General features: G+C 45.1%; 2 protein-coding genes across 9 annotated transcripts in view; both read left to right on the top strand.

The window, feature by feature from the left end:
• Nucleotides 1–12,420, top strand: part of LOC110512935 (homeodomain-interacting protein kinase 3) — a 94,376-nt gene extending 81,956 nt beyond the window's left edge. For 2 of the 8 annotated variants that reach the window (XM_090239200.1, XM_090239198.1), the window contains exons 9-16: nt 377–498; nt 1,273–1,397; nt 1,724–1,894; nt 1,989–2,309; nt 3,384–3,530; nt 5,356–5,615; nt 7,069–7,202; nt 7,281–12,420. In XM_090239200.1, coding sequence (XP_090095326.1) covers nt 377–498; nt 1,273–1,397; nt 1,724–1,894; nt 1,989–2,309; nt 3,384–3,530; nt 5,356–5,615; nt 7,069–7,202; nt 7,281–7,745 — 1,745 coding nt within the window. In that variant the 3' untranslated portion in view covers nt 7,746–12,420. Of the gene's footprint in view, nt 1–318; nt 499–1,269; nt 1,398–1,723; nt 1,895–1,988; nt 2,310–3,383; nt 3,531–5,355; nt 5,616–7,068; nt 7,203–7,280 lie in introns of all 8 variants that reach the window. The other 6 variants (XM_090239199.1, XM_090239197.1, XM_090239204.1 and 3 more) reach the window with 3 other exon arrangements.
• An 860-nt stretch (nt 12,421–13,280) lies between these two features.
• Nucleotides 13,281–25,668, top strand: part of LOC110513177 (UPF0606 protein KIAA1549L) — a 211,158-nt gene continuing 198,770 nt past the window's right edge. Inside the window, exon 1 of the mRNA XM_090239196.1 lies at nt 13,281–13,878. Coding sequence (XP_090095322.1) covers nt 13,638–13,878 — 241 coding nt within the window. The 5' untranslated portion in view covers nt 13,281–13,637. The remainder of the gene's footprint in view (nt 13,879–25,668) is intronic.

Raw genomic sequence — 25,668 nt, 5'->3', positions numbered from 1 at the left:
CTCTCTTCTCCTCTTTCTCCTCCCCCCTCCTCTCTTCTCTCCTCCCCCCTCCTCTCTTTCTCCTCCCCCCTCCTCTCTTCTCTCTTTCTTCTCCCCCCTCCCCTCTTCTCTCTTTCTCCTCCCCCCTCCTCTCTTCTCTCTTTCTCCTCCCCCCTCCTCTCTTCTCTCTTTCTCCCCCCCCCTCCTCTCTTCTCTCTTTCTCCTCCCCCCTCCTCTCTTCTACCCCCACTCCTCTCTTCTCTCTTTCTCCCCCCTCCCCTCTTCTCTCTTCTCTCCTCCCCCCTCCTCTTTCTCCCTCCTTTCCATCCACCTCTATAGCGAAATCTACTGACTTGGACTTACTGTGGAACACATGTTTCCCTTTCCGGTCCTCCAGGAATCCCCACTAACGCAGCCAAGCCTCAGGGCTTCTCCGTACGCATGGAGACTGCTGTGCCTCTGGTCACCCAAGCTCCCTCCATCCAGCCCCTACAGATCAGACCTGGGCTCATCACACAGGTAACGAGAAGAGAGGGAGAGAGAGAGTCCCTAGTATTTGGGCTAGCTGTGATTGAGTGATTCAGACCAACAGAGAAACTGACAGTGATGGAGAATCAGCAAGACACATCCTGGATGCATTTGTGCTGGGGATGTTTTGAATGTATTCAACTGAAATGTTGAATTTCAGTTGAATACATTCAACTTAACCCAACCCCTCTGAATCAGAGAGGTGCGGGGGGCTGCCTTAATCGTCATCCATATCTCCGGTGCCCGGGGAACAGTGGGTTAACTGCCTTGCTCAGGGGAACAGTGGGTTAACTGCCTTGCTCAGGGGAACAGTGGGTTAACTGCCTTGCTCAGGGGAACAGTGGGTTAACTGCCTTGCTCAGGGGAACAGTGGGTTAACTGCCTTGCTCAGGGGAACAGTGGGTTAACTGCCTTGCTCAGGGGAACAGTGGGTTAACTGCCTTGCTCAGGGGAACAGTGGGTTAACGGCCTTGCTCAGGGGAACAGTGGGTTAACTGCCTTGCTCAGGGGAACAGTGGGTTAACTGCCTTGCTCAGGGGAACAGTGGGTTAACTGCCTTGCTCAGGGGAACAGTGGGTTAACTGCCTTGCTCAGGGGCAGAACTACAGATTTTTACCATGTCACCTCGGGGATTCGATCCAGCAACCTTTCAGTTACTGGCCCAACGCTCAAACCACTAGGCTACCTGCAACTCTATACCACTGAATGAATAAGTTTAGATAGCTATAGAAACCATGGAAACGGTGTTCTTCTCCCTTGCAGCAGACCTGGTCTAACCGCCCCCAGCAGATCCTGGTGCCCGCCTGGCAGCAGGTGACTTCAATGGCGCCCCCACCAGCCACCATGGCGTCTGACACTGTTGCAGGCCCACAGAGACTGGGAGAATGGGGGTGAGTGCTGTCTGTCAGCTGTTGACTGTCTGTTCTCTTTAGCGACCGTCAGTGACTAATTCATTTTTTCTCTCCATAGGGAGCCAATAGGGAAGCTCCAAATGAATTTTTTGAAACTGCTTTGTCTGTCAGTCTGTTTTGTTGCTATGCTCTACCCTTGACAAGGACTTCTCTGAGAATATAGGACACAGTGTGATGGCTGTCTGTCAGACTGATGGAGAATGAGTCACATGCCTCTCCTTTGAAGCAGGCGAGTGAGATCAGTCAGTTAAGTCTCTAATATAGATAATAACCTTTGGCTCGTTATCCCGTATTGTCATTTGCAGGAAGGTGCGTCCCCATGGCAACCAATACAGCTCTATGATGCCCCACCACCATCAGCCGTTCTTAACCAACCAGATGACCATGTCTGCCCACCAGCCAATCAGCATAGGCATCGCACACGTGGTGTGGCCACAGCCCTCTGCAAACAAGAGAAACAAGCCCTGCTTTAACAGGTAAACACACACACACACACACACGCACACACATACACACACACACACACAATCTGATCATAAAAAAACCCTTCCGTCATTTATTTCTCCCTAGAGGCAGCAATTTCACCTACAGCACCAACACCCAAAACTCAGCATGCCAGTCCCCAAAGATGGCCGACACCACAAGGAATGTCCCAGAGGGTAGATTCCCAGAGGCGGGGCGAGCTGCACAGCTGGAACCTGAACCAGAGCAGGAGGAGGATCCTAGCTGCTGTAAGGCAGGTTCAGACTCTGAAGAGCAGTCTGCCTCTTATAAGCAGCGGCAGGCCATGGTGATGTCTGATCTGGCCAGCCCCACTGTTACTGTCATTAGTATCAGCAGTGATGAGGAAGAGGAGGAGGAAGAGAGAACACGGAGACACTCACTGGGGGAGTAAGTAACTCTCAAGCTCCTCCACAATCAGTCTCTTCAAATATCCACTACAGTCCACAATCAGTCTCTTCAAATATCCACTACAGTCCACAATCAGTCTCTTCAAATATCCACTACAGCCCACAATCAGTCTCTTCAAATATCCACTACAGTCCACAATCAGTCTCTTCAAATATCCACTACAGTCCACAATCAGTCTCTTCAAATATCCACTACAGTCCACAGTCAGTCTCTTCAAATATCCACTACAGTCCACAATCAGTCTCTTCAAATATCCACTACAGTCTACAATCAGTCTCTTCAAATATCCACTACAGTCCACAATCAGTCTCTTCAAATATCCACTACAGCCCACAATCACTCTTCAAATATCCACTACAGTCCACAATCAGTCTCTTCAAATATCCACTACAGTCCACAATCAGTCTCTTCAAATATCCACTACAGTCCACAATCAGTCTCTTCAAATATCCACTACAGTCCACAGCCAGTCTCTTCAAATATCCACTACAGTCCACAATCAGTCTCTTCAAATATCCACTACAGACTACAATCAGTCTCTTCAAATATCCACTACAGTCCACAATCAGTCTCTTCAAATATCCACTACAGTCCACAATCAGTCTCTTCAAATATCCACTACAGTCCACAATCAGTCTCTTCAAATATCCACTACAGTCCACAATCAGTCTCTTCAAATATCCACTACAGTCCACAGTCAGTCTCTTCAAATATCCACTACAGTCCACAATCAGTCTCTTCAAATATCCACTACAGTCCACAGTCAGTCTCTTCAAATATCCACTACAGTCCACAATCAGTCTCTTCAAATATCCACTACAGTCTACAATCAGTCTCTTCAAATATCCACTACAGTCCACAATCAGTCTCTTCAAATATCCACTACAGTCCACAATCAGTCTCTTCAAATATCGAAGTCATTATCGTCTCAAACTCTGTATGTAACTTGTAACTAAAACCCTCTCTTCTCCCCCCCTCCCTCTTTCTTTCTCCTCCCCTCCCTCTTTCTTTCTCCCCCCCTTTCTGTTTCTCTTTCTCTCCCCCTCCCTCCAGGTGTAAGGGCAATGCTGAGTGTGAGGCGTGTCAGAGCACAGTGAGTATGGAGAGAGTATGTTCCCTCAGCAGTCCAGACAGCACCCTCAGCACCAGCTCCTCTGCCTCAGCCCAATCCAGCACCTCACCCTGCAAACGCCCCAACAGGTATGACCCAATGACAACAGCCGCACACATACATGTTGGGCCCTAACCTAAATGTTGCACCTACACCTGTCATAGTGTGATTGCTCTGGTCTGTTACAGTATAGAATGTATAATCTCTGAGTGTGATTGCTCTGGTCTGTTACAGTATAGAATGTATAATCTCTGTGTGATTGCTCTGGTCTGTTACAGTATAGAATGTATAATCTCTGTGTGATTACTCTTGTCTGTTACAGTATAGAATGTATAATCTCTGTGTGTGATTACTCTTGTCTTTTACAGTATAGAATGTATAATCTCTGTGTGCGATCTGGTCTTTTACAGTATAGAATGTATAATCTCTGTGTGATTGCTCTGGTCTGTTACAGTATAGAATGTATAATCTCTGTGTGTGATTACTCTTGTCTGTTACAGTATAGAATGTATAATCTCTGTGTGTGATCTGGTCTGTTACAGTATAGAATGTATAATCTGTGTGTGATTGCTCTGGTCTGTTACAGTATAGAATGTATAATCTCTGTGTGATTACTCTTGTCTGTTACAGTATAGAATGTATAATCTCTGTGTGTGATTACTCTTGTCTGTTACAGTATAGAATGTATAATCTCTGTGTGTGATTGCTCTTGTCTGTTACAGTATAGAATGTATAATCTCTGTGTGATTACTCTTGTCTGTTACAGTATAGAATGTATAATCTCTGTGTGTGATTACTCTTGTCTGTTACAGTATAGAATGTATAATCTCTGTGTGCGATCTGGTCTGTTACAGTATAGAATGTATAATCTCTGTGTGCGATCTGGTCTGTTACAGTATAGAATGAATAATCTCTGAGTGTGATTACTCTTGGCTGTTACAGTATAGAATGTATAATCTCTGTGTGCGATCTGGTCTGTTACAGTATAGAATGTATAATCTCTGAGTGTGATTACTCTTGTCTGTTACAGTATAGAATGTATAATCTCTGTGTGCGATCTGGTCTGTTACAGTATAGAATGTATAATCTCTGTGTGTGATTGCTCTGGTCTGTTACAGTATAGAATGTATAATCTCTGAGTGTGATTGCTCTGGTCTGTTACAGTATAGAATGTATAATCTCTGTGTGATTGCTCTGGTCTGTTACAGTATAGAATGTATAATCTCTGTGTGCGATCTGGTCTGTTACAGTATAGAATGTATAATCTCTGTGTGTGATTACTCTTGTCTGTTACAGTATAGAATGTATAATCTCTGTGTGTGATTACTCTTGGCTGTTACAGTATAGAATGTATAATCTCTGTGTGCGATCTGGTCTGTTACAGTATAGAATGTATAATCTCTGAGTGTGATTACTCTTGTCTGTTACAGTATAGAATGTATAATCTCTGTGTGCGATCTGGTCTGTTACAGTATAGAATGTATAATCTCTGAGTGTGATTGCTCTGGTCTGTTACAGTATAGAATGTATAATCTGTGTGTGATTGCTCTGGTCTGTTACAGTATAGAATGTATAATCTCTGTGTGATTGCTCTGGTCTGTTACAGTATAGAATGTATAATCTCTGTGTGATTACTCTGGTCTGTTACAATATAGAATGTATAATCTCTGTGTGTGATTGCTCTTGTCTGTTACAGTATAGAATGTATAATCTCTGTGTGATTGCTCTGGTCTGTTACAGTATAGAATGTATAATCTCTGTGTGTGATTGCTCTTGTCTGTTACAGTATAGAATGTATAATCTGTGTGTGCGATCTGGTCTGTTACAGTATAGAATGTATAATCTGTGTGTGCTTGCTCTGGTCTGTTACAATATAGAATGTATAATCTCTGTGTGCGATCTGGTCTGTTACAGTATGTCAGATGACGAGCAGGAGAGCGGTTGTGACATTGTGGACGGCTCGCCTTCCTCCGACTCCTCTGGCCCTAGCAACAGCCCCTTCACCGAACAACGCTACATCGCCGATGGCAACCAGAACCGCGGGCCCCGTGTAGCGTGCATCGCCCCGGTAACGGAGCCCAGAAAGCCGGCGGTGCGCACCATGGTGGTGCCGCCCATGAGGGTGCAGAATAACAACCCCCACCCACACATCAACGAGACGCTAGGCAACACCAGTAAGCATCTAAAACACACACACACACCAGACACCAGACACCTGATTCACCCACAGGAAACAGACAACCGGCTGATTCACCCACAGGAAACAGACAACCGGCTGATTCACCCACAGGAAACAGACAACCGGCTGATTCACCCACAGGAAACAGACAACCGGCTGATTCACCCACAGGAAACAGCTGATTCACCCTAGACGTACACTTGACACACCTGGTTCACACAGCCCTATGGTTGAACAAACAGGTTCAGTAGTCATGAACAGGTGGCCACAGTTCTCTCATCATAGGTAACCACAACAGACACACCTTGCCCAGGGCAACAGAAAACACAGCAGGTCACATGTACAGTATACACTGGAACCTGGAACCCAGTAGTAACCTTAATCTGTCAGGACTGTCAGTGATCAGACACACACGGACACAGGGCTAACAGGGTCACAGCGGGTCAGATACCTCGTCACTGCTGATGATGTCTGCTCCACAGGTCACATGGTGTGGGATTACTCCTCGTTTATAGGGCACAGAGGTACTCGCAGGTGATTATGGCTGCAGCCCTGACCTCTCACCTCAGACCTCTTGGCTTCGGCCTCTGGAGTGGACTTGTGTTTCCTGTACATGTCTAATCTGGTTGCAGCTGGCTTCTTGTTGACAGCCCTTTCTTTGAATCTATCCTTTATTCTACCTGTGTGGATCTGGAGCTTATGAAGCTACGTATGACAGGCGTAACATCCCCTGGAACGCTTTACAACCTGACTTAGGCCTTCATAGACATGGATGACTACCAGACACGCACACATGCGCCACATTGTGTTCGCTGGCTGTCATGAACACCTAGATGTTTATGAATGCGTTCGTGGGGTGTTACCGAGGGGTTATGTATGTCATATGTAGGCTTTATAACAGCTGTGGTCTTCTCCCTCTGTTCCTGGGGCTGGGCTTTTTTAAGGTCCTGTTTTATAGGTAATTTATAAGTCTCTTATGGCCTCTCATGTCCCAGCCAGGCCCCTCCCATAGCTGACATTCAGAAACACTTCCCAGCTAAAGCCCACAGAAAAGGCCACAACTTGCTATTCTAGTGCTACTAGGGGGGTATTAATAGCCAATGGTATGACCCCCACTATGAATACGAACCAGCTTACTTACCCATTTGGCTTCCATCCCTTCACAAGATCCCAGATCAGTTCTAGTCTATTTATAAACACCCACATGATGCTTGGGGAACAGATGGCACTTGTTAAGGAGCTGTGTTTGGTCAAACCCAGTGGAAGTCAGTGGTGAGCATGCAAAATCTCTACTGTCACAATGGCTGATGGATACTACAGTCAGGGTTTAACTCTACTGTCTGTCTCTGTGGGTTGATGCTGCTGCCCGTCATGATGTCTGTGTTTAAACTCATCCCTCTCTTTCATCCCCCCCCCCGTCTCGCTCTCTGTTTCTCTCTTCCCTCCAGTCTTAGAGTCTTTCCAGTTCAAAGGGCGAGGTATCCCGGGCCGTCAACCGCACCACTCCATCCCCCTCCTCAACCGGCCACAGAAGATCACTGCATTCCAGCACCAGCAACAGCAGCCCATGGGCTTTGGACAGGTCAGCACACACACACACACACACACACACGTAATATGTGTATGATATCTAACCATCCCTCTTTCTCTCCATTTCCAGCTCCAGCATTACGGCTCCTGCCACCAGGAATGGAATGGAAACTATGCCCACCGGCGCCCGCAGGCTTACATCCCCCCCACTATGCATGGGCACTCCTTTACCCTACCCCACGGCAGCCCCAACCACACTTCAGGCCCCCGCCATCACCCCCACCCGCACGGCCAGCATACTCTTCTGTCCTACCCACCCCCTGGGCCCCTGGTCACAGCAGCCCCTGTGGCCCACATCCTGGCCTCCCCCGGGGCTTCACGGCCCGTCCTGCAGCCCGCCTACAGCATCTCTCACCCGGGCGGTATCGTCCACCAGGTCACTGTGGGCATCAACCCCCGGCTGCTGCCCTCGCCCACTATCCACCCCCAGGGCCAGTTCAAGGCCCTCTTCCCACCGCACCCCTACATGGCCTCGCCTGCCTACGCCACCTTCCCCCTCAGCCCCACCAAACTCAACCAGTACCCCTACATCTGACAGGGTCCCGGAGCGGCCCAACCTCCAGATGCACCTCGCGCCCCCCCGGGGGCCAAGCGAGCAGGAGGGGCCGCCTTCTCAGAATACACAACAAACAACCACAACATGGTTTTCATGTCCAGAGCCATGGCACAACCACAGAGAAACAAGCTATTTTTATCAATCATGTAGACTTGGGTGCAATTGAAATATGAGCTATAAAAAATAAAATCACAAAGTTTGGGTGGAGGAGGGTGAAATGGAGGATGAGGAAGGGGGGCAAGGAAGGATGGATGGAATGATTGAATGTAGATAAGTAACTCACTCTCTGTGTTTTGCACATTTTAATATACCTTCACATTAGCTCTTCTACCAATACTCCTCAAAAAACAGGTGACTAATCGGGTGGCGTTGCTAGGTCAGACCTTATCCCAGCTATTTTTCTATATTGCCTTCTGAACGTGTGCAAGACACATCCACATTTGTAAAGCCATCCCCGTCTCTAGCTCGATAGGCCGACAGGTGCACATGTTGTCCACGGTGTGTGTCGTACCGCGTCTGAAGTATTTCTACCTTTTCTCAGTGTCTTTGGTGTTTTAAAAATGTGGAGTCACTTAACCGATTTAAAGTAGGGTTGTTGCTCCTCAAGCTGCATGTGATCTTGCATGAGCAGATCAAAATGTAAACAGGAAGTTGATGCGTTAGACGTCGCTCTTGTTGTTGGCGTCACGAGACTTGCTGCATCGTATACTTGTCCCCAGCCATAGTGCCTTATATATTTGAGGTGGTTGATGTTACTACTTATATATAAATATATCCATGAATATATTAATGTACTGGACTGCAGCACTTGAAGGTCCTACCAGTCCATGCATCCTGTGTGTGGATATATATCCCTGCACAGCCTGCGTGGACGTGAGGTATCGCGGATAGCGGTGCTTACTGTTTGGATTCGGTGTATATTTCAGTGTGTAGTGAGGTAGTCTTTTGTTCCTTAAAGAAGGACGACGTGCTTGGCTGTAGCAGATGCTCGCTGATCCGTTATTACATGCTCCTTCTCTGTCATCGTCCTCCCCCCTGAATGAACTAGTGGACAAAGAGCAAGCATTGAATATTTGCTTAATATTTCATAATCAATTTCTATTTAGTGAAACTCTTACTACTAACAGTGTTTGTACTGTTCGATGAAACTGCAATACAATCTCTAAATAGATGTTGATTTTAATTTGTTTTGTCTTTGTATTTAAAAAAAGAAAAATGTTTGAGTGTGTTTCTTTTTTCTATCTGCGTTACCAGTGTGGTGGGCGTTGACTAGCTGAGGACAACAATGCTAATTCACTAACCGTATGGATTCTTCTAAGCCTGAGCAGACCATGCAGTATTTGACACACACACACACACATACACACACACACACACATATATATATATACATATACATGAGCTAGTCTACTTAGTGCAGATGCTTAATAAGGTGTGAGTTTGTCGCGTGCAGTTCTCTCATTTATGCATGTGACAAAGTTAACTTTTTTCCCTTTACATTATACCATTTGTTTAAGGTTTATTGGTGTTGACTGCTTATTTTATACATTCCGTCAGGGAGAATATATATATATATATATGCTGTGTGCATTTTTCCATTTGTTTTTGCTAGTTCTGTGCGTTACGTTTTTCGTCTTTTCAAATGAAGTTGCTTGTGCAGCACCAAAGACTGTAATTCATTTCCTGAGCAAGGTAGCTAGATATATTCTGTTTTTACACAATAGACCTCTATCTAGTATACTATAGTCGTAGAGCTGGGGTTACATCTCAACAAATGGTATTTAAAAATATAGAAAAACATTTATAATACATGGCTGAGGTTATGTTTAGCTTTTTCTGGCCATTTTAATAAGCCGTCTCATTTTTCTTGAATGTATCATAGATAAGCTGCTATATGATCCACAGCTGTGAAATTAGGTGATTTCTCTTAGTTCAAAACTAGCGTTCCTATTTTTGTATAGGTCCCTAATTATCTGAAATAGAAGTGGTTTTGATTTGTGTGGGGTTTTCTGCGTTCATGTTTGAAGCGTCATTGTAACTACTGTATTGCTGATGGACGTTAGTTGCATTCGTTCTGGTTTTGGGGGTCTGTGTGTTTTTGCAGTATTTCATCCTTATTAACCGTTCTGGGCTCGTCACTGCATATAAATGGATGTATCAATGTCATTTCATTTTTTGTATGTTTTCATATTGCCGTTTTGTAAACATGTAAAGCTATAGCTTGCAAGATTGATTTAACTTTCTTCATCATGGTAGTAATTTGAGTAAACAGCGTCTGTTATGTATGGCAGGAGCACTGTGAGGTAGCAGGACACTCAATGGAAGGCTTACAGTATGTAACATGTTATCCCCAAGTCACACCACTAACAAACAACCTGTCAGTAGTCTGCTAGTAAGGGGTTGTCGTATTGACTCCTCATGGTCCCGCGGGGAATTAAACACAAAATATGTCTAATTTAGCCCAAGGTGTTTGTTCCCATTCAATATTTTATAAATGTAAATGATTATTTCCTTTTAAAATATGGATTTTACTCAAACGTTTAAATCTGTTCAGTATTGTCACTGTCCGTGACATGAGTGGTTCCCCTTCTACATTGGTTCCATATTGGAATAATCTGCCTTCTGTTTGTTTAGGAGGTTTCTCCATTGTATCGCTCTCCCCTTTAGAAGTGTCTCATAACAGAGGGGTGTTTATCAATGGAGGTCTCTGGGCATATATGTTCTGTACTGATGTTCAGACAGTGTGAGCAGCACTGTGCTTGTGCCTTGAGAATCAGAGGGTCAGCGAAATAGGGACAGGGACAATGGTAGTCCCTTATACAGTAACAGTACCCCTCTCCTCTACCTGCTCTGTGTTGGAGGGGGAGGAGGGGTTGAGGATCTAACAAAAATCCATCTTGCAGAATTTAGTTAGTAATGAGTTAGTAATGAGTTAGTAATGGCCACTTGACCAAAAATCACCTACAGAAAATGGAACGTTTCACAACCTGACTGTCATTCAACCTCTCATAACAGGGATTAGAAAAATACTTGTTTAATGAGCGTTGTCATGACAGTAGTGTAGAGGGCATATGTGTTTAATAGATATAGGCCAACAAAGTCTCTCACTCACACACACACACTCACACACACACCGAGAGGCTCTTTGAGTGACGTGCTGATTTAACAGTCCTCTCGATAGTCACTCTTGTTGAACAGCAAATGCAATACTTCAACGTTATGGTCTTTGTACCACCAAGTGTTCTTACATCTCCTCCTGCCAGCTCCGATACTGTGCAAATACACCACTGAGTCAGCTGCACTAATCTGTGGGGAAATACTGACACCAAGTCTGTCATTTTCCCCACATTGTCAATAGACTAAACACCTTGCAACCATGACAGTCAGAACCAGTGGATAACACATGGTGGACTCATTGTAGGACTGAGTAGTTAAGGAGAACTCTGAACTGAGTCCAGAGGACTTCTAGACTTTAACCACAAACTGTTGCTGTTCGCAAAGGGCTGATTGACCAAACAGAGTCTGTTAATATAAGACGTTAGAGAATTGCTCTGGAATAAACATTTAGTTTGCGTTGTGTTAAGGAGCTCTCTGGAGATTATTGTGGCACCACTTGAAATTCATTACTCTTGAGGAGCGTAAGGTATTATACATTTCAACACCAAAATATTGCCGGACAGGTGTTTTATCAACCATGTTTTCAGTTTCATGCTTTTGTTATGACATCTTTTATTTAGGTAAAAAGCTGAAATTACGACAAGGCATGAACTTGGCAGACCTGGAGTGCTTGATATGTGTTCTCCAGTGATATAAGCATGTTAACTGTGACTTTGTTCCTGTGTAATGGTATTCACCAGCAATGCGCCTGCACAAACTCTCCCACACTTAAAAACACAGATGGATACAAAGTATGATCCTAGACTGTTTTTATTTCTCCAGTTATAACTCCATATGACAACTACTGGACACATGAATGAACCGTTTTCAGAGAACTCGTACAACATTTTTGAGATGAAACGTAACAACAGAAGACATAGCAGTTTGTAAAATGATCAGTATGATTCATTTATGATTTTGAAGAATCCTCTAATCTGGTGTGAAGATGTTGATTCAGGGTCTGTGTGTTTGTTCAATGTGTTACTGTGTTACACTTCAATACTTACTATTTGGTTTTGATCCGTTCTCAACCTGTTTTCTCCTTTTTGGGCGTTCTGGTCGACTGTGTCTGTTTAAAGGTAAATTCATGCTGCAACTTATAGAATCATCTGTTTAGATCATCTAAATAATAGACTTGTTATAATCTGAACTGTTACTGTTTTTAATACTTGTAGATTTTTTTTGTGGCTTTGTTTTTATTTTTTGTTTAGCTTTTGTTGGTTTTATACCACACTAGTTTGCCATGTAGCAATTGCACTGTGCAATATTTCCAGTACGAGGACTGGGGAAAGGAATGATCTGGATGTGATGTCTCTTAACAGTTTGATAGTGTTTCCTCTAGTTCTCAGTGATTTAGGTGTGACCAAGCCTTTGCTACTTAGTCACGCTAAGCGGGTTTCCAGGTGACTCTTTTGGTGAGTGTCAAAATAAGACTCTATGGTGTATTATTGTCAAGATTCACTTTGAATTAAAAAAATCATCTATTGCTGCAAATCCACTTAGTCTTGGTGTGATTTCTTTCTCTCTCGTCTTACTCGTCTTTAATGGGGTTGATGAAAGGTGTCCTCTGACTTCCTCGACTCCTTTCAGCTCCTCGTGGAACAAACGGCCTTAGCAGTGCATCTCCAGCGGACTCTGTTCTGGACCGTTTTCTTCGTTCCCGGTGGTTCTTTTTCACCTCATTCGTCCAGGTCTTCTCTGTATGGCTCCGTTGGTAGAGCATGGTGCCTCCGTTGGTAGAGCATGGTGCTGGCACTGCCAGGGTAGTGGGTTTGATTACCCTGGGCCACCCATACGTAAAATGTATGCACGCATGACTAAGTTGCTTTGGATAAAAGCGGCCTGCTAAATGGCTTCTATTATAAAGAGGTCACCTTTTTTAAGTTTTCTTTTTCATTTAAATTGCCGTTATCCTTGAATGCCACCTTGTGGATTAAGATAGTAAAGGTAAATGCTATGTTCAAATCAGAATGGGAATTCTCAGCTTCACACTTGAATATTCCCAGTAACACCCCACATTTTGAAATACCAATTTCAGCACATCATGACCCAGGACTTGTACTGTATCTCTTATCCCCTCTCCTCATGTGAGTCCATACCATCTCTCTAAACTCTGACAGGTGTCTGTGTTTCCTACTGAGAATCTGGAGAGAACACAGAAGCAGGCATGGTGCATTATCCTTGGACCATCAAACAGCATCTATACATCAGCACTCAATCTGACCTCTGAGAGAAGAAGGCAACTGAACTCTGCCTCCAGCTTGCCCATCATCACCTCCAATCTGACAACAGCAACCTGCTGCCACAACCACCAGAGGTCGTAACTCCCTCATTACTAATGTACACGCTTTCTCTCACACGCTTGACTTGGAGGAGTCACTAAAACCGTGCAGAAAATGATTTCACACCCCAACAATACATTGTCACAACTGGCCCTAGAAGCTGGCCTGACCTTATCGGTTTAAGGACACATTTTTTTTTGCTCTGAGCTAAATGTTAGACGTTTGTACTCTACCGCGCATCTCATAGTGCCGCGCTGCGCCGCATAGTGATGGGTGGACCGAAGGCAGCGCTCCCCGAGACTCATCCCTAAAAAAAGCTCAATGCCTCTTCCTCGGAGCCGCGGACAGCAGGCGAGACCCGTGGACCGCTTCGTTAACTGTCCAGACACGGATTGATTGATCAGATGTCTTGTTCACGACCGAAACTTCAACTATGCATTCACTGGAAACGCAAATGACTCCCAGTTTGAGGAGTGCGCGGAGAGATTTCACCAAACTGCATGCCTGCGGCGCGGCGGCTGGAGACGGGCGCTCACCGGGATGGATAAGAGTGCGAAAAGCAGGGTGGTTTCGGAGAACCAGGAGAAGAGATGGAGCAGAAGGGATGTCTGCAAACTGTCTGTTATACATAGGAATGGTCTTACTTCTGTTGCAGTGTGCGCAGGCCACAGAGGGTAAGGATGCACAGGAATTTGACCATTGTTTTGTCCATCGCAGGCTATTGTAGGCTATAACAGAGGATGTATCATGCATAGCATTTCTGCTAAATGCTGCAATAGGCCTATTGGCACTCCAACCTTACCCCTCTCCTGTTCCGATAAATATTCAATATTATTCATTCATATTTCAGGCAGCGCACAGTCATTGATTCATTGCATATTCCACTGTTGTGGATTGGACCGCTATTGTTATGGATGGACGCAATATTCGATACATGTTATGTAAAGTGTAGGCTACAACATTCAGGATAACGTGCTGGAAGAGCATATGGGTTCTAATAGTATTGCCATATCTACACATGCATGAGACAAGATCATGAATACACTCTTTCATCCCCAGAAAAAGTTAACCATCAAAGCTCCACCATGCCCTTTGAAAACGCGCTATACCGACCACATACTGTTCAATACCTCTGAAAGAGATGTCCCAATGCTCATCATTTTCTGTTGCACCACGTTTCAGTATCATTAAGTACTTGCATGCATCATTACTAAAGCTGAGGGCGAGAGGAAGAGAGAGAATGGACAGAGCCTATAGGGAATGTGCTTTGTGCTGAGCTCGCGGCAGGCTGCAACACTGCGCGAGAATGCAGCTGGCTTCTTTGTTTCCTGCTTGTTTATGATGTAACTCACCAACTGCTTCTTCCTCTCAATCTGAAGACTGTCTCTGAGGTGTTTGTGCTATTTCCTCTGTATACTGATGACCTTAATCTATTGTTCATCATGATTCTGCACCGATTTGATCTGATAAGGACTTACCCTCTCTCTCTCTCTCGGTGCATGTAGGCTATTGTGGTTAATAGCCTATAGGTCTCTAGTTAATACAATATAGACTGTACCTGTTGTGTTTTTAGGATATTTGTCCATACATTAGCTGGCCTCCCACTGGTTACACACTGGTTGAATCAAGGTTGCTTCCATGTAATTTCCATTGACCCAACCTGGAAAGACGTTGAATTGAGGTCTGTACCCAGTGTGCCATCTCACTCAACTACTGCCCCTGCACATTCCTATGATGGATATCTATACTGTTACACTGGGGTCGTATAGATAGACTCTATGGTTGCACATTCCTATGATGGATATCTATACCGTTACACTGGGGTCGTATAGATAGACTCTATGGTTGCACATTTCTTGTGTTCCTCTGCAGTGTCTCATTGCAGAGCCTTATGAGTAATGCTGAGATTACAGGTTGTTGTTCGTGGATGGTGTTGATTACCTGGTCACATATAAGGAGGTTAATAGAGCCGTCCACATTGAGTGTAGAAGTTGGGTTACCATATCTCCCCTGTACATCTCTTCTCATGTATAATATACACGGAGTGTACAAACATTAGGAACAACTGTTCTTTCCATGACATAGCTTTCACCTGGTCAGTCTGATTCCTTATTGATGTCCCCTGTTAAATCCACTTCAATCAGTGTAGATGAAGGGGAGGAGACAGGTTAAAGAAGGATGTTTAAGCCTTTAGACAGTTGAGACATGGATAGTGTATGTGTGTTATTCAGAGGGTGGATGGGCAAGACAAAATATTTAAGTGTCTTTGAACTGGGTATGGTAGTAGGTGCCAGGCACATCGGTTTGTGCCAAGAACTGCAACACTGCTGGGTTTTTCACGCTCAACAGTTTCCCGTGTGTATCAAGAATGGTCCTCCACCCCAAGGACATCCAGCCAACTTGACACAACTGTGGAAAGCATTGGAGTCAACATGGGACAGCATCCCTGTGGAATGCTTTCAACACCTTGTAGAGTCCCTGCCGCGACTAACTGAGGCTGTTCTGAGAGCAAAAGGGGAGGTGCAACTTAATATTAGAATTGTGTTCCTGATGTTTTGTGCACTCCGTGGGCATGTGTGTAATGTGCCTGTGCTGTGGGCTTGTACAAGCCTACAGTGCATCTGGGTCAGCTTTCAGTAGTGGCACACATAAATCCTTGTCTCCTGCGACCAGGAGAATTGGGGAAAGTTTGTTGGGATTATTGCTCTTCAAGCTGGTAAAGAAGCAGCCTTGTTAGATAGAAGAAGCATAGCCACTAACTCTCCGATGCGTAGTCAATGTATTTCTCATGACTGTACTTCTCATACATAAGGAAGCTTGCGTGTAGTAGACTCAACACACAGCCCACCACTTTACTCTACCTCTCTGCATAGAAGTTACCCCAGATTTGATCTATATTGTTTTATACTTCTCAAATCCTCTTTATAACCACTGGGAGAAATACATAACGCTGACCATAGATCAGTCACTGGGGGAAATACATAACGCTGACCATAGATCAGTCTCTGGGGGAAATACATAACGCTGACCATAGATCAGTCTCTGGGGGAAATACATAACGCTGACCATAGATCAGTCTCTGGGGGAAATACATAACGCTGACCATAGATCAGTCTCTGGGGGAAATACATAACGCTGACCATAGATCAGTCTCTGGGGGAAATACATAACGCTGACCATAGATCAGTCTCTGGGGGAAATACATAACGCTGACCATAGATCAGTCTCTGGGGGAAATACATAACGCTGACCATAGATCAGTCTCTGGGGGAAATACATAATGCTGACCATAGATCAGTCTCTGGGGGAAATACATAACGCTGACCAGAGATCAGTCTGGGGGAAATACATAACGCTGACCATAGATCAGTCTCTGGGGGAAATACATAATGCTGACCATAGATCAGTCTCTGGGGGAAATACATAACGCTGACCAGAGATCAGTCTGGGGGAAATACATAACGCTGACCATAGATCAGTCTCTGGGGGAAATACATAACGCTGACCAGAGATCAGTCTCTGGGGGAAATGTCATTGTACTTTGTAGAATCCATTGTTATGTGGTGTAGTGTTCTAGTCTAGTGGCCCTCCTTCCATTATCTGCTGTTCCTTTCCATCTCTTTCCCACTTCCTGATCAAGGCTAGAAGGGATACAGCTTTTGTCAAATTAACGTTTTTTTTTTGCATTTTAGCTAACCCAAACCTTTATCCTAACCTTATCCTAATTCTCATAACCTGCTACGTTAATTATCCTAACCTGCGTAAGTTATTTTAATTTGCTACGAAAAGTCAAATCTGACAAAAGCTGTATCCCATCTAGTCAGAACCCTATTTCCTCCCCCTCTCTGTTTGCTCTGCTTTGCCATTCATAAAACACCTCTAGGCATGAATGGGCTGTTAGAATGACCATGGATGGATACAGATGAAGGCAGTCATACAGGCAGGCAGACCTCTTCACTAGAACCCTCAGTGATATAGACCCACATTCATTTAGGGTCAGAATTCTTGCTTTCAGGGTAAACTTTTTTCATCAAAAGAGGGTGTGCGTTATGGGGACTTAAGCATGACTGTGGTGTTTGTTGGTGAGAGTGGCTGTGTTAAATCCCCATATCACACACCATCTCATGTTTTATTGCTTAGGTTTATCTCTCTGTACTGTATGTCATGTCGGCATGCGTACGGCTAATCTCACGGAGCCATGTCTGCCACGCAAGACTGTGTATGGCAGGCTAAAGTAGATACTATGGCTGTTAGTTAAAGGGAAAGTGTTGGCTAGTTTAGACAGATCTAGGCCAGCGCTTACTTGTTGTGGCTCGCCTCTCTTTAATCCAAAGAACCACTACAGTGCATGGTGTCGCTATGGGAACCACATCTTCAGTTTACAGTAACCAACTCTCTCCCCCACCCTCTGAAAACAGTCAATGAAGTAGTGTAGTGTTGTATGAGGACCTTGAGTAAACTGGAGCAGTGTGTGCAGGGGGAGATGGTCCGGTGAACAGGTCAGGGTTCTGTGGTCGCAGGTAGAACAGCCAAAACTGGGTCAGCAGCAGGACTAGGGACAGGGACAGCCAGGTGTCATCAGGCCAGGTCCTCGAGGAGAGGAAAGAAGGAGAGCGAGAGATGGGAGCATAGCTAAGATCACACAGTACAAGACAGGAGAATTACATCAGATAGGACAGACTGACCCTAGCCACCCAGCACATAGACTATTGCAGCATAGATACTGGAGGCTGAGACGGGGGGGGAATCAGGGGACACTGTGGCCCCGTCCCCACACACACACACAGCCTCCCCCGCCCAACACACAGTGGATAAGTGATACCCTAGCCTATGCAGAGCTAAATAAACTGTATATTCCTACACTACCTGTGTTCCCTCCAGAGCAGAGTCACTTTCTCCCAACGTCAGCACTATGAGGTCCTTATACTGCAGACCTGCCCTTTGCCCACGAGTGCTGACAACATGGCTTTGACTGAAGTTAACCTCACAGACCTCCACTCTATGAGAGGCTCTCCTCACACTGTGTCATGTAATTGCTTTTACATCACATTGGTTAGAAGAATCGATGGTGCTGAGCAAGGACAAAGACTGGCTGTGTCATTACTTATTGACATCCCAATCTGTGTCCTCTCTCTATCAATAAAATGACTGTTACAATTCTCCAATGATAGATTGTGGTGCAGCTCACCAGGCTACTGACCTTCAGTCTTACGCCTGGGGCAGTGGGCTGCTTACTTTGACTCTTGTGTCCAATGCTGAGGGGGACAGGGAGATCAGGTATCTGACTAGTGGTGTCCATTCAGCAGCCTGATGGTCTGGGGGTAGAAACAGCTGACTAGTGGTGTCTATTCAGCAGCCTGATGGTCTGGGGGGTAGAAACAGCTGACTAGTGGTGTCTATTCAGCAGCCTGATGGTCTGGGGGTAGAAACAGCTGACTAGTGGTGTCTATTCAGCAGTCTGATGGTCTGGGGGTAGAAACAGCTGACTAGTGGTGTCTATTCAGCAGTCTGATGGTCTGGGGGTAGAAACAGCTGACTAGTGGTGTCTATTCAGCAGCCTGATGGTCTGGGGGGTAGAAACAGCTGACTAGTGGTGTCTATTCAGCAGCCTGATGGTCTGGGGGTAGAAACAGCTGACTAGTGGTGTCTATTCAGCAGCCTGATGGTCTGGGGGTAGAAACAGCTGACTAGTGGTGTCTATTCAGCAGCCTGATGGTCTGGGGGTAGAAACAGCTGACTAGTGGTGTCTATTCAGCAGCCTGATGGTCTGGGGGTAGAAACAGCTGACTAGTGGTGTCTATTCAGCAGTCTGATGGTCTGGGGGTAGAAACAGCTGACTAGTGGTGTCTATTCAGCAGCCTGATGGTCTGGGGGGTAGAAACAGCTGACTAGCGGTGTCTATTCAGCAGCCTGATGGTCTGGGGGTAGAAACAGCTGACTAGTGGTGTCTATTCAGCAGCCTGATGGTCTGGGGGGTAGAAACAGCTGACTAGTGGTGTCTATTCAGCAGCCTGATGGTCTGGGGGGTAGAAACAGCTGACTAGTGGTGTCTATTCAGCAGCCTGATGGTCTGGGGGTAGAAACAGCTGACTAGTGGTGTCTATTCAGCAGCCTGATGGTCTGGGGGGTAGAAACAGCTGACTAGTGGTGTCTATTCAGCAGCCTGATGGTCTGGGGGGTAGAAACAGCTGACTAGTGGTGTCTATTCAGCAGCCTGATGGTCTGGGGGGTAGAAACAGCTGACTAGTGGTGTCTATTCAGCAGCCTGATGGTCTGGGGGGTAGAAACAGCTGACTAGCGGTGTCTATTCAGCAGCCTGATGGTCTGGGGGTAGAAACAGCTGACTAGTGGTGTCCATTCAGCAGCCTGATGGTCTGGGGGTAGAAACAGCTGACTAGTGGTGTCTATTCAGCAGCCTGATGGTCTGGGGGGTAGAAACAGCTGACTAGTGGTGTCCATTCAGCAGCCTGATGGTCTGGGGGGTAGAAACAGCTGACTAGTGGTGTCTATTCAGCAGCCTGATGGTCTGGGGGGTAGAAACAGCTGACTAGTGGTGTCCATTCAGCAGCCTGATGGTCTGGGGGGTAGAAACAGCTGACTAGTGGTGTCCATTCAGCAGCCTGATGGTCTGGGGGGTAGAAACAGCTGACTAGTGGTGTCTATTCAGCAGCCTGATGTTCTGGGGGTTGAAGCTCTTGGCCAGTCTTCCAGTTGTTGCCATGATGCTCCTGTGCTGCCCGCGTCTTAGTGATGGAAGTGGGGAGAACAGGCCATGGCTCGGGTGGCTGGGGTCCCGCTTCACCTTATTGCACTGATTTAGTGTGTCAAAGTTAATTATGGTGTGTACAGAGATGTCAGGGAAACGGAGGACTGTGTGTGTGTGTGTGTGTGTGTGTGTGTGTGTGTGTTTGAGTGCCTGTGTGTCTTTGCGTGTGTTTGTGTCTCAGTCTCAACTTCCCTGCTGCTCTTAATGTTTGAGTGCTGAAGTTTCTCTTGTTATCCCAGTTCTTGGGCTTAAAGGCAGCTATACACTTCAAGCAAACAGACCGACCGAGCGTCGTATACGGTCCGTACCAACATTTGAGCCACACAAAAGTACGTAGAACTACGTGTGAAATCGACGCTGCGTCTGTAGGCCCTTTAGGCAATTACATGCCACTTGACTCTATTTGTACGGGTATAAAACCATCTGATTTGTCTGTGTTGTGAATGTGTGTATCGATAGGAGTGTTTGTCTCTGTGGAATATGAAAATCTGAACTTCTGTCAATTCCTCAAGCCAGTGGTGAAGAACAACCCTTCCAGTCTCTCTCTTATCATGACTGTGCATACTGCTTGATGTAGTCCGTGGGATTTCTATTCAGAGCTGCATTGAATTGAGGAAAGGTGATTACTACATAAGGTATCTATTAACCTGCTGATTGTGTTTTGAGAGAGAGTACTGTTTGTATTGGCATGGGGGTCATTCTTCCTCATCTACCACCTGTAATGCCTAATCTTTAGCTCAGTGGGCTAAACATGGTCTTGAGGCACACAGACAACCCTGGTTCGGTACCCGGTCGGTCACATGCTGACCTGTTGTAATGGTCACTGAATGGTAAGTGATGGTCAGTAGGGTCCACTAGTGCGGTTTCTAGTCTCCTCCCCTCTATGCCATGTCTGTATCAGGTGGTAGATAGAATGGCATGGTTAACAGTGCTGCTAGTGTTGCTAATTAGCACCATGTGCCATCTCCCCACTGTTATCCCTCACACTGCACCCTGCACCTGGGGAATGTAGTGTGTGTGTGTGGAGTGATATCGTGTGAAGTAATGTCTACCAAGCAGATCATGACAATGTGACAAGACACGAGTTCCCGGTTCTGGGGTCATCTCCTAATCAATGGATTCTGTCAGTTAATTAAAGTAAATGTATATCATTGTCAGGCTTCAGAGACATTTTATCCTGTAATGTTCTGGTCCCTCTCCTCTCCTCTCCTCTCCTCTCCTCTCCTCTCCTCTCCCTGTCCTCTCCCTCTCCTCTCCCTGTCCTCTCCCTCTCCTCTCCCTCTCCTCTCCTCTCCTCTCCTCTCCCTGTCCTCTCTCTTTCCTCTCCTCTCCTCTCCTCTCCTCTCCTCTCCTCTCCTCTCCTCTCCTCTCCTCTCCTCTCCTCTCCTCTCCTCTCCCCTCCCCCTCCCCCTCCCCCTCCCTCTTCCTCTTCCTCTCCTCTCTGGTGTCACAGTGTTGATTGTTTGCAGTCACTTCTTTGTTGTTGTAATATTGCAAACAAACGTGTCAGTTACACCATTAAGGATTCCATCTTTAAAGGATTTTTTACTTTTCATTTTTTCCCCACCTTTATTTAACCAGGTGGCCAGTTGAGAACAAGTTCTCATTTACAACTGCGACCTGGCCAAGATAAAGCAAAGCAATGTGACACAAACAACAACACAGAGTTACACATGGAATAAATTGAATGCAATCACGACGTGCACAGGTTTTTTAAGAAACCTAGAGAGGAACCAGGCTATGTGGGGTGCCCAGTCCTCTTCTGGCTGTGCCAGGTGGAGATTATAACAGAACATGGCCAAGATGTTCAAATGTTCATAATAGACCAGCATGGTCATTTAATAGTAATGACAGTGAACAGGTCAGGGTTCCATAGCCGCAGGCAGAACAGTTGAAACTGGAGCAGCAGCACGGCCAGGTGGACTGGGGACAGCAAGGAGTCATCATGCCAGGTAGTCCTGAAGCATGGTCCTAAGGAATTAGAGAGAGCATACTTAAATTCACACAGGACACCGGATAAGACAGGATAAATACTCCAGATATAACAGACGGACCCTAGCCCCCCGACACATAAACTACTGCAGCATAAATACTGGAGGCTGAGACAGGAGGGGTCGGGAGACACTGTGGCCCTATCCGATGAAACCTCCGGACAGGGCCAAACAGGCAGGATATAACCCCACCCACTTTGCCAAAGCACAGCCCCCATACCACTAGAGGGATATCTTCAACCACCAACTTACCATCCTGAGACAAGGATGGGGGGGGGGGGGGGTATACTAGGGAGCTAGTTTCTTATGACAAATGTTTTTAGGGGTGCAACTGCATCTAGAGTATTGTGCAAGGTTAAATTAGGTTCCTCAGTTAAATGGCTAACTGATTTTTGTCCTCAGACATCCTTGGGTAGGCAGAGGGAGTCTGGAAGGGCATCAAGGAACCTTTTAGTTGTCTGAGAATTTATAGCACGACATTTGATGCTCCTTGGTTGGGGTCTGAGCAGATTATTTGTTGCGATTGCAAAAGTAATAAAATGGTGGTCCGATAGTCCAGGATTATGAGGAAAAACATTAAAATCCACAACATTTATTCCATGGAGCAAACCTAGGTCCAGAGTATGACTGTGGCAGTGAGTAGGTCCGGAGACATGTTGGACAAAACCCACTGAGTGGGTTTTGAGATGATGGCTCCGAAAGCCTTTTTGAGTGGGTCTGTGGACTTTTCCATGTGAATATTAAAGTCACAAAACATTTGAATATTATCTGCTATGACTACAAGGTCCGATAGGAATTCAGGGAAATCAGTGAGGAACGCTGTATATGGCCCAAAATGGCTCCGAAAGCCTTTTTGAGTGGGTCTGTGGACTTTTCCATGTGAATATTAAAGTCACAAAACATTTGAATATTATCTGCTATGACTACAAGGTCCGATAGGAATTCAGGGAAATCAGTGAGGAACGCTGTATATGGCCCAGGAGGCCTGTAAACAGTAGCTATAAAAAGTGATTGAGTAGGCTGCATAGATTTCATGACTAGAAGCTCAAAAGACAAAAACGTTTTTTTTTTTTTTGTAAATTGAAATTTGCTGTTGTAAATGTTAGCAACACTTAGCAATCCTGTGCAGAGGATATGGTCACTAGTGTAACCAGGAGGTGAGGCCTCATTTAACACAGTAAATTCATCAGTTTTAAGCCATGTTTCAGTCAGGCCAATCACATAAAGATGATGATCAATGATTAGTTCATTGACTACAGGTATAACTGCCTTGGATGTGAGGGATCTAACATTAAGTAGCCCTATTTTGAGATGTGAGGTATCACGATCTCTTTCAATAATGTCAGGAAGGTCTTTATTCTAGTGAGATTGCTAAGGTGAACACTGGCTGCTAGTCCTTCAATCTGCGGTCCGACTCATCCCAAACCATCTCAATTTGGTTGAGGTCGGGGGATTGTAGAGGCCAGGTCATCTGATGCAGCACTCCATCACTCTAATTCTTGGTAAAATAGCCCTTACACAGCCTGGAGGTGTGTTGGGGTCATTGGCCCAAGCAAGTCTCTTCTTCTTCTTATTGGTGTCCTTTAGTAGAGGTTTCTTTGCAGCAATTTAACCACAAAGGCCTGATTCACACAGTCTCCTCTGAACAGTTGATGTTGAGATGTAACTGTTACTTTAACTCTGAAGCATTTATTATGGGCTACAATTTCTGAGGCTGGTAACTATAATGAACTTATCCTCTGAGGTAACTCTGGGTCTTCCATTCCTGTGGCGGTCCTCATGGGAGACAGTTTCAACATAGCACTTGATTGTTTTTGCAACTGCACTTGAAGAAACTTTCTTGAAATGTTCCGTATTGACTGACCTTCTTGTCTTAAAGTAATGATGGACTCTCATTTCTGTTTGCTTATTTGAATTGTTATTGCCATAATATGGACTTGGTCTTTTACCAAATAGGGCTCTCTTCTGTATACCACCCTACCTTGTCACACCACAACTGATTGGCTCAAACGCTTTAAGAAGGAAACACATTTTATATATTAACTTTTAAGAAGGCACACATGTTAATTGAAATGCATTCCAGGTGACTACCGCTGGTTGAGAGAATGCCAAGAGTGTACAAAGCTGTCACCAAGGCAAAGGGTGGCTATTTAAATCATAAAATATAAAATCAATTTTGATTTGTTTAAAACTTTTTTGGTTACTAAATGATTCCATATCTATTATTTCAAAGTTTGATGTCTTCACTATTATTCTACAATGTAGAAAATAGTAAAAGAAAGAAAAACCATTGGAATGAGTAGGTGTTCTAAAACTTTTGAACGGTAGTGTAACTCAGTGGGAGAGTGAACTAAGTAACTCAGTAGGAGAGTGAACTAACTCAGTAGGTTGGGTGAACTAACTCAGTAGGTTGAGTGAACTAACTAACTCATGGTGATGGTGAACTAAGTAACTCAGTGGGAGGGTGAACTAACTCAGTAGGTTGGGTGAACTAACTAACTCATGGTGATGGTAAACTAAGTAACTCAGTTGGATGGTGAACTAACTCAGTAGGTTGGGTGAACTAACTCAGTAGGAGGGTGAACTAACTCAGTAGGTTGGGTGAACTAACTCAGTAGGTTGGGTGAACTAACTCAGTAGGTTGGGTGAACTAACTCAGTAGGTTGGGTGAACTAACTCAGTAGGTTGGGTGAACTAACTAACTCAGTAGGTTGGGTGAACTAACTCAGTAGGTTGGGTGAACTAACTCAGTAGGTTGGGTGAACTAACTAACTCATGGTGATGGTGAACTAAGTAACTCAGTGGGAGAGTGAACTAACTCAGTAGGTTGGGTGAACTAACTCAGTAGGAGGGTGAACTAACTCAGTAGGTTGGGTGAACTAACTAACTCATGGTGATGGTAAACTAAGTAACTCAGTTGGAGGGTGAACTAACTCAGTAGGTTGGGTGAACTAACTAACTCATGGTGATGGTAAACTAAGTAACTCAGTTGGAGAGTGAACTAACTCAGTAGGTTGGGTGAACTAACTAACTCATGGTGATGGTAAACTAAGTAACTCAGTTGGAGGGTGAACTAACTCAGTAGGTTGGGTGAACTAACTAACTCATGGTGATGGTAAACTAAGTAACTCAGTGGGAGAGTGAACTAACTCAGTAGGTTAGGTGAACTAACTAACTCATGGTGATGGTAAACTAAGTAACTCAGTTGGAGGGTGAACTAACTCAGTAGGTTGGGTGAACTAACTAACTCATGGTGATGGTAAACTAAGTAACTCAGTTGGAGGGTGAACTAACTCAGTAGGTTGGGTGAACTAACTAACTCATGGTGATGGTGAACTAAGTAACTCAGTGGGAGAGTGAACTAACTCAGTAGGTTGGGTGAACTAACTCAGTAGGAGGGTGAACTAACTCAGTAGGTTGGGTGAACTAACTAACTCATGGTGATGGTAAACTAAGTAACTCAGTTGGAGGGTGAACTAACTCAGTAGGTTGGGTGAACTAACTAACTCATGGTGATGGTAAACTAAGTAACTCAGTTGGAGGGTGAACTAACTCAGTAGGTTGGGTGAACTAACTAACTCATGGTGATGGTAAACTAAGTAACTCAGTAGGTTGGGTGAACTAACTCAGTAGGTTGGGTGAACTAACTCAGTAGGTTGGGTGAACTAACTAACTCATGGTGATGGTAAACTAAGTAACTCAGTAGG

The sequence above is a fragment of the Oncorhynchus mykiss genome, chromosome 6 (genome assembly GCF_057628025.1).
Source record: "Oncorhynchus mykiss isolate SJ-2025 chromosome 6, ASM5762802v1, whole genome shotgun sequence".
In the NCBI taxonomy this organism is placed as follows: domain Eukaryota; kingdom Metazoa; phylum Chordata; class Actinopteri; order Salmoniformes; family Salmonidae; genus Oncorhynchus; species Oncorhynchus mykiss.
This window is presented reverse-complemented; position numbering and strand designations above follow the sequence as displayed.